The 9,666-nt window shown below is 29.1% G+C and overlaps 1 protein-coding gene across 1 annotated transcript in view; it reads left to right on the plus strand.

The window, feature by feature from the left end:
* Positions 1-9,432, plus strand: part of LOC108684322 (diuretic hormone 44) — a 30,549-nt gene extending 21,117 nt beyond the window's left edge. Inside the window, exons 2-4 of the mRNA XM_018188585.1 lie at positions 4,730-4,906; positions 8,396-8,719; positions 9,356-9,432. Of these exons, the coding sequence (XP_018044074.1) occupies positions 4,730-4,906; positions 8,396-8,719; positions 9,356-9,385 (531 nt within the window). The 3' untranslated portion in view covers positions 9,386-9,432. The remainder of the gene's footprint in view (positions 1-4,729; positions 4,907-8,395; positions 8,720-9,355) is intronic.
* Positions 9,433-9,666: the final 234 nt, after the last annotated feature.

The following is a 9,666-nucleotide window of genomic DNA, read 5'->3' on the forward strand; positions in this document are numbered from 1 at the left end:
ATCGTTCAATATCTTTACTAGACTAAGAGTTAATAAAGCAAAAAGAAAGGATTTATAAACTTTATATAAATACATAAGGAAGTAAGTTTACGATCAGCGGTCAAATTAAAAGAAGTTAGAGAAACTAAGAAAACAGGCTAGGATAAATAGGACTTTACATGTAGAAATATTCTTTCGCTCTCATCAATTTTCGAAACAAAAGCGTTATCTTTAATAAATAAATAGCAACCAATATATATATATATATATGTACGTATAAAATAAATACATATCAATTTTCGGTCATTTTATATATATATTTCTCTTCAATGTCTTTATAATATTAAATTGTACATTAATTTAATAATGCGAGATTTCTAGTTTTTTGACATAAGATTATTACATTTCAAAATTAAATGATAATTGACATATAATAGGTAAATGTATATACATCATTAATTATTATTAACATGAATCTTCATTGAACTTTTTATTCATATGAGGTGTTCGGGACTCCCGCCTTATAAATTCGCTAAATGTGAGTGCTATTTATATTACACATTATAAATTTAATTTTATTTCAAATTGTTTCACAATTAAATTGCATTTAGCTTTATCTAAAAGATGTATAGAATATATAAACCTTTATTTAACTGTAAATCATCAATGAGAATAATTACATTAAATAAACCGAATGAATAAGAATAAGGGTAATAATCGAAAATATTAACAAATAAATTTAGATAATACATATAGGGGTGTTTGGAAATTAAATGTTAAAACTTCGTAGAATGTAGGGGATCGATAAAGACTAAGAAAAAGTCTGTAGAGATATCGTTCTTTTTAGAAAAAATCTCAAAAAAGACAAAATGTACAGTTTTCATTTTTATACTTCTCATTACTTCACATTGTATTTACTTTACTTGCTTAATGTAGATATATTGTTGATCTTTTGCAGCATTGCATCTAGTACAAACAGCTCGTGTTGCAATCAAACACTGATTTGATGATACTTGCACTGCAGCCTTTATTCGATTTTTCAATTGTTCTTGAATTGATTAACGAATCTTGAGTTTTTTTTATCGATTCTCTTGAGTTGATTTATTATTTTCGTGCACGATTTATTTCAGCAGCAACGATAATATTTCAGAGGCTGTGCAAGAACAAAGCAACTATTTTTATCTTTTTTGCGATTTTCTCCAAAATGAAATAAAAATGAGCATATCTCTACATGACTTAGTTTATCGATTTTCTACACGTTCCTGAAGTGCTCCTTTTGACATTTAAATTTTAAACACCCTGTATATAACTTGTAAAGGAGAAACTCCATTCTCATAACAGAATTATCATTCAATTTCATTTGAAGATATACGGAGATTCTACTCAAAATTATCGAATAGCATCCTAAAGCGTATCACGAATTATAAACAGTATTCGGTATAAGTTCTGGGCATCTTATGAGAGGAATCAAGATAACGTTCGAAACTAAATTTCGAGTTGACTTAGGAAAAGCGAATAAAGAATTCGAAATATCGAATGCCAATCTATATTGCCTAAATGATATGTTATTGCAGGCACGTTCATTCACTTAATTAGTGAACGTTTACATAAATTACAGACTGGTGGACTATCATGCAGATAATGAAGATGTAATTTGATTTGTACATCAAATTATCGCGATAATTCTACTTTGTATAATTTCCTCGATTTTCAGCGTCACTTGCATATCCGAAAACAACTCGAGAAATATCACGATTCATTATAATGCTTTGCGAAATCAAATTTCAATGTCATTGTATCGAAATAAAGATTGTGCGTTATGCGAATGGAATCGAATTTGCTAATTCATTGTCGTGAGGTCTGATTTGATAAGACTTCTTCTACTGAAATATCTCAAAACAGTTGCACACATTTTGTGGAGCTAATCGGAATAACTGTGATGAAAGAAAATCGACAATACTGATTTTTTCTTAAATATTCTTATTAATTAAATAGTTGAAAATTATTATTAAGTGTATTTATCATTGGAATATGTTTCAGTTTTTATATAATTATTATGTTTCAATTTTAATATAATTATAAAGTTTGTTGAAAATTTAAATGTATCTTGAGGTCGCAATTAATTTATTAATTAGTATTTTATACATTGATATTCTCATCAATCGTCACTTGCATATTGATTAAATAATTATGCATTTGCATTATGCATTTCATTAGCAATTCTTAAAATAACAAACTGTAATTGTTATATAAATGGATAAAAAATCTCGTTATTTGGTATTCTACGTAACTGTTTAATATAGCTTAAATTATAATATAAAATATTTCTTCTTTTCGGATCGTATAATTAAATTGTATTGTTAGCGAAAACAAAGATGTATTTCTTAATCTAGACATTTTAATATTTCTGTACTGTAAAAATTTTTATTATTATTTACATTTAAAAAAATGAAATTGGCATTTTGTCTGATTTATTCTTTTTTAATTTGTATATTACAAATTATATTTAAATTGTATATTACAAAATCTCTTTAATGTATGTACAATACAAGAAACAATTATAGTAATATACATTATAGTAATATAAATTATAGTAATATACATAAATTTCAATTATTATTTTTCAGTTTCACAATTTTTTTATTTTCTAAAAAAATATTATCTTGCCTTTCTTTATTTATTCTTTTTGGCAAATTTAAAATCAATATTTTTTAATATAAAAAAAGAAGTATAAAATTTTAAGAAGAACAATCTTTAATAATCTCCAATTAAAGAAAAGAAATCGAGGATAATCAAATGTATTGTACTCATTCTGTAAACCTTATTTGTAGATCCCATTTGTAAGGTCTCTTTTAACGTCAACGTTGTCTACTAATTGTCCAAGTTGGCTAATGAACAGTTACAGCTTGTACTTGTCGAACAGTGAACTTTGATAACAAGATACCTAATGCTCTTTGACTATATTAATTTCTATCTAGACATTAATTAAAAATCCACGTGACAAATCTTGGACACTAGTACAATACTAGAAAGAAAAGTCAGTAATAGAGGGATGGGATTGAAACCACGTGGAATCAAGTCGCCAGTCGACTCGCAGCATGTAATTGAAAAGCAGTACGGCAGCTCTAAATTACGAGCGGTAAATTAAGTCCCTTGGTGTTAATAGACCTGGTGTTAATAGACGATGACGACAACAACGACAAGTCTACGTCTCACAGAAACATTTATTATTTTGTACATGCTAACGTCAATTTATTTAATAAAAACAGTTAATAATAAATGAATTTCAAATATATGTAATTGTTAAGAATAGACATTTTGAAAAACTACTGTTATTTCAAAAACTTAAAAAAAGAAAAAATTACATAGAAACATAAACTAAAAGAATATTTCTTTTATATAATATTTTTAATTTACATAATAAATATGTAGTTTATCTAAATATAAATATTTAAAAAATATATAAATACTTTTAATAAAATGTCTTGCCCTAAGAAAGTATCAAAATCTTACGTCGCAGCCAAGAAAATAAATTTCTTTACTTTTGTTTTTTTTCTATTTTTTTAATATTAAATAAATGTTGTTTATTGGCACAAAAAGTAGAGATTTAAAAAATTTAAACTACAGTCACATCAATACGACTTGACAATATTTATACTTCATAAGAAAAGTCTACGTATTAGAATTATTTAATTTAACAAGGTGATAGTTTCCTTGGGGGTTGAAGTGTAATAAATTCTATTCTAGTTTTCTTGGGGATGCGTGCTTTAATGCCAAATTGAGGGATAGAGAGAGACTTATTGTTAAACTAAATGACCGGATGTTGGCAAAGCAAGCAATTCATGCACAAAGTAGTTTTTCTCATCTGCTATCGCTACTGCTGGAATTTATAACTTCTTGTGAATCATCACGTGAAAGATGGCAGAAAACAAAAGCCGATAAAAGAAATTGAGTAAACTCTTGAATTGAGTAAACTCCAGAGAATAAAAAAAAATTAGAATAAAAAAAAAAGTTTCGCAAAAGACAAATTTGCATACACAATTTTCTTTTTTTCCTGATTTTATTACATGGCTTATAAATCGCTCTTATCATCTTCAATTAACAAATAAAGTTAATCAGCTGAATAAATTTTAAAATTATCAACCACAAAACTGAAAACTAATCATCTTTATCTTAATTATTTTGTAATTAAACATATTATTGTACTTAATTATTAATTAAACGTATTAATATTTTACATAAATAAATTTTAATGTGCAAAAAATAATCAAGAAAAATAAAATAATATGATATAAAGTTTTAAGTTTTGCAGCTGGCAATTCTTATATTTAGGTTCCACCAATGTAAAATTAACTTTAATCTCGGTTCAATTTTCTCTTTATCTTTTTTTAGTTTTAAAAATTAGAAAAAGGTAAATAACAGATAAAATTAACCGGAGATGATGAAACTTTATATTTAAATTTAAAATCATTTTGTCCATCTGCACCAAACTTTTTCTTTAAAGTCTTATCTCGACGTAAACGCGACGCAAAAACTCGAGATAAAAGTCTATCACGACGCGAAAAAATGTGCAGCCTAAATATAAGTCATTATGCAATTTGATTCGAGAAACGAATGTTCTGAATTTGTTATGAAAATAAGGAAAGTAGTAATATTTAAGCATTTTTTTCGACAAAAATCCGATTTTACTGTTGGTAATAAACACTACCGATTTGTTATCACTTGCAAGCGTTTCGATGATGTGTTTCAGATGAACGTTAATAATTTACATTCTTCCTGCACGATGATACTGCTTGGTATTTTGATATCGATGACGATAATCGGACTCACAAGTTCTGCTCCTCTATCGTCGTACGAAAGAAGAGACGTGTCAGACGAGCATCCCAAATTTTTCCTGTTGATCGATCAAAGAATACCAGAATTGGAGGTACGTTCTCTCTCGAATAAAATAATATGGTAAATATGTATAGAATATACAGAAATATTGTGAAATCAAAACATAAAATATCTAAAAATAATTTTAATCTTACAATGAGGTGATATCTCTTCCATTTTTCTCTCTTATTTTATACTACACAGTAAATTGAGATCGAAATATCAAAACAACAGAAACATAAACATCCTAAATTGATAAAATATAAATAGAACGAATAAAAAAATATGCTTTTTTTTTAATTATTTTTTCCTCGTTTAGATACTAAGAATTTTACAAGTAATAAAAGCAATAAGTCTTTCAAATTATTCGTCGTGCTTTCATTCAAAACATGATAAAAACAATTAATGCTTTATGTCCACATCATATTCATTCATTTTTATTTTATAAGTGAAAGAAAAAAAGATATGTCTCGATAAGAGAGCATTATTAATAATCTGTCGATAAGTTCTAAGCACATGAGATGCCGCGCGGAAATCGCGTTCGTCGCTTAACAGAATAACGTATTCCAAATATACGAATACCATTGTGTCAGACAACAAACGTTCGACACGTGTCTCATCGGATCGCTTAGTTTACGAGTGCTTTGCATTTTGAATTGTTAAGCGTGTATTACGATCGACCGGTATCCGCGCAGATGACGCACACTTACGCGCAATGGAATGCAACGAGAAGTAACGGGATGCTGGCGAATGAGAGACAATTGTTGCGATTTGGTATCAGAAGAGGACGGAAAATGACGTGAACGTACGTTACGCGAATGAATCAGGAGCGCGTCATGAATGGAAACATCTCTCCTTGATTTCTCTGCATATAAGAGGTCCCATGTCGTCTTACTTACCCTCCTTTTTATTACTCGTAGCAATACGGTTGTCATTTATACGAAACAGATACATCCCAGTCAGAAATGACATGGAATCGACATCAATCAAAATCCATATCAAATCGACGTCGAATTTGATGAATCGATACCGATTCCATTGTTATTTCTCACTAGGATGCGATCTAAAGCATTCTTTTATTCATAGTTTTCATGCATATTCTTCGCTCCAATAGAAATTCAAAATACCGGATATATTTATTCTAATGTGGAACAATAAAAATACATATAATGTTGAAATATTCTGGAGATGGAACAAAAATTCGTAGCACTATACATTCCAAAATTCAAATAGCTGTAACTTCGTTTAAAATGAACGAAATTTAAATTTAAAAAAAATTTTGAAGCTATAAATTTTTACTTCCGACAGATCACTATGTCTTTTGAGTTTCTGTAAGTGTGATAATTTTTAGATAAAGAAAACTACTCTAAAGAAAGCTACATAAAATGAGAAATTTTCTTCTCACTTTATAAACCTATCACGTGTCTAAAAATTTAGATTTTCTAACGTGAAATGTAAGATTGCTTTAGAATTAGAAAAAGATATATAGTAAGTTAAATCGAGATTAAAGTTAATCTTATGCGGTCTTGCGTAAAATAGCCACGATAGTATCATTACGCGTGGCTTAGCGCCGAGACACTATCAGTGTCTTGATATTTGTGGAACCGAGCTTAAGTATTATTATTGTGCGCGTATGTAAATATATATACTATAAATTTTATACCCAGATAAATCTGAAGAAATCATTGATATAATGGCGCAATTATCCGAGCAATTAATTTCGTAATTATAGATATTTTTTATTAGGAAAATATATCGTAAGATATTTTTTTGTATCTACAAGAATAAATCGGTCTTCTTCAAAATCATCTTCGAGAAAGCTATCTGCGTAAAAAAGTTATGTATACGCGATAATGCAATCTTACGATAACAGAAGAAATTATCTTTTTTCATGGATAAACTGTATGCTACTCAGCTATTTTCGTATACATAACACAATTCGTTTCATTTATCCTTAAGTCTGACATTTTATGAGAAAACAATAATTTTTCGACTTTCGGAATCACTGTTTTTCTTTACATTAATATCGGAAATTTTTAAGAATATTTGTGTGAATAAATATAACTCATACGTAGCATTCTTTGACAAAATGCTTATTTGTCCGCTACTTTGAAACATTACAAAAGCGAATATATAATAGATAAAAAAAAATATATAATAGATAAAAAAATTTGCAGCATTCTAGAATTTTTTATTCGCTCCAAGGCACGCTGCATAAAAGTAGCAACGACGATCTGATGATGGCAGTACTTTTATTATTCATGTACATTCATTACTCGCTCTTCGTCCAGCTCTGTAAATATGCATTTTCTGATTCGGTACATTATGCAGTATAAGGTGAAAGTTCCTTTACGAGCTTTCGCTCGAGGGATCGCACTTTCAACTGCCACTATGCAGCATGTAAAGTTGCAATTACTGCGACGATTGTGTAAGCCGATTTGTGAGTTTGACATGATAAAAAAGAAGAGAAAGATACCAATTTGAAGGAATCGTTGCAGAGACATACAATACAATATACGATCATAAAATCTCCATATGAACTGAAGAAACATAAAGCGCGACGTAAAAAGACGATAAAATAAAAATATTTACATCTCTGAACATCCCGGAAAAACGTCATACAATAAATTGTAACGCAGAAACATAAATTTCGAATTACACTTAATACCTGCATATTCACGAAGATATTACTTTGAATCCGTTCTTTATTAGAATTCAGTAATTCCATCATTACAGAACTTAGTTGTCAAATTAATTATCAAGTGTTTAATGCCAGAGGCATTAACGTTAAATGTCTTAATGCTCTCAAATATAATACGCATTGTGTACATAATGTATACATTTTATCAAAAATTATTTAAATTTAATTTTAATCATATCTATACATGTATTTATATAATTGAATACGTATATAGAATTTTTATGATTTTTTTATCATAATATAAATGTCACTATCTAGTAAATTAATTTTTTCGAAATATTATATTATTTAAAATTCAACAGAAAAAAGTGGCAGGATTGAATCCATAAAATTTGGTCTTGTAATAAATTTGATTAGTTGCTTTAAGCAACATACGATTGATAAAATTAGAACATTACAAGCTTATCAGTGCTATTAGTCAACTACAATGTAATGGAATAGCTGATAGTATTTGTCGTGGATAGTTGTGTGTTCATGCAACAGTAAGATGGAATGTTCGTAAAACTGCAATCTAATCATATTTAAAACAGAATGAAGTTCTGAGATGACTCATATATATATAGTTTTAAAAATCTTCTTTTCCAAAAAATGTGTTTATTCGATTCAAATATATTTTCAAAGAAATGTTAACAAAATCTATGATGAGACTATTATTATTATGAGATGAGACTATTATTAATTCATAATTAATGCATAAAATAAAAATACATTTCCTCATGCGATAACTTATTTTAATAATAAAGAATAGGTGATCTATTTATATGAACAATCGATTCATCGATGGAATGTTCACGTCAGTATTACAAGGATTAATGCGACAATGTTTGTCATGTTGAATAGGACGAGATACTGAATTCGGAGAACGATCTTGGGTCAGATGTGATGCGCACCAAGAGAATCGGATCTCTGTCAATCGTGAATAATTTAGACGTGCTGAGGCAGAGAGTTCTGCTAGAGCTGGCTCGCAGAAAGGCATTACAAGATCAACGTCAGGTTGAAGAGAACCGCCGTTTCCTCGAGAGTGTCGGCAAGAGATCGGTATCGAACGCCGATAGAATTGTGAGATCTAGCATGAAGAATAACGGACGATCTGCAGCATCCGACAGGAACGAATGGACTGAAGAGAACAATCCCTTGTTTCACGAATCGCAAGATGATCGAACGGTAAAAAAATACATTTTCTTTTATCTTATGCGGGCTTTCTAGAATAAACTATTATTTATTTAAGTCTTAAGTCTTAAAAAATTGACCAAATCACAGAGAGAATGTGAGAAGAATAATCAAGTGAGAGAGATGTGAGAAGAATAATCGATTATCGTTGGTCAATTTCTTATCTTAAGTAATAACTTATTGTAGAAAGCCTGTAAGAGATTTATTTCAGTAATATAAATAATTCGTGTTAAATAATTTCGATTCAATTCATTTCGATGCAATTCACTGTTCGTCGTTGCAATCGTAATTTTGAAGAAAATAAACATTTAATTAATCTTACGCGAACTGGAAAGTTTTGTTGCATTAATTGGAATTCTGGTAAATTCAAGTAGAAAGATATAAAGATTAGATAGACACAGTCAAATCTATCAAACATTTTAATTGAGATAATTCGATCGATAATTATAATTCTGATTCATGACTGGAATTCATTTTGCTTGTATTTTTTGTACAACCAGAACGTTTTTCTCAGTACATCAATTTCCACGCTTGACTCTTATTTGCTTTCTTTATTAGCAAATTTGATTGTTAGAAATTTTTACTTATTTAATTAAAATTGTACATTAATATATAATTTTGATTTTTCAGGTACAGGCTAATGAGCTTCGCCTGCTGTAATCGCGCCTTGGCATGCGAAGAAGAATTTGAGAAGGACCGATATATCTTAGCTTTACTATATGCGATTTTTAATCAATCGTCATCCATTAAGTTATTTTGTCGACTGTTTTTCTTCCGCTTGCCTATCCTCGTTTAGCAGATAGTCCGAATTCCACCAGCCGTGGCTGGCAATATGAATGTTAAAAATTGCTGAATTTTCGACAAATGCGGACTTGCTGCTACCTCCCTCCTCTTTCTCTCTCTCTCTCTCTCTCTCTCTCTCTCTCTCTCTCTCTCTCTCT

Source organism: Atta colombica, unplaced genomic scaffold (assembly GCF_001594045.1).
Source record: "Atta colombica isolate Treedump-2 unplaced genomic scaffold, Acol1.0 scaffold133, whole genome shotgun sequence".
Classification (NCBI taxonomy): Eukaryota; Metazoa; Arthropoda; class Insecta; order Hymenoptera; family Formicidae; genus Atta; species Atta colombica.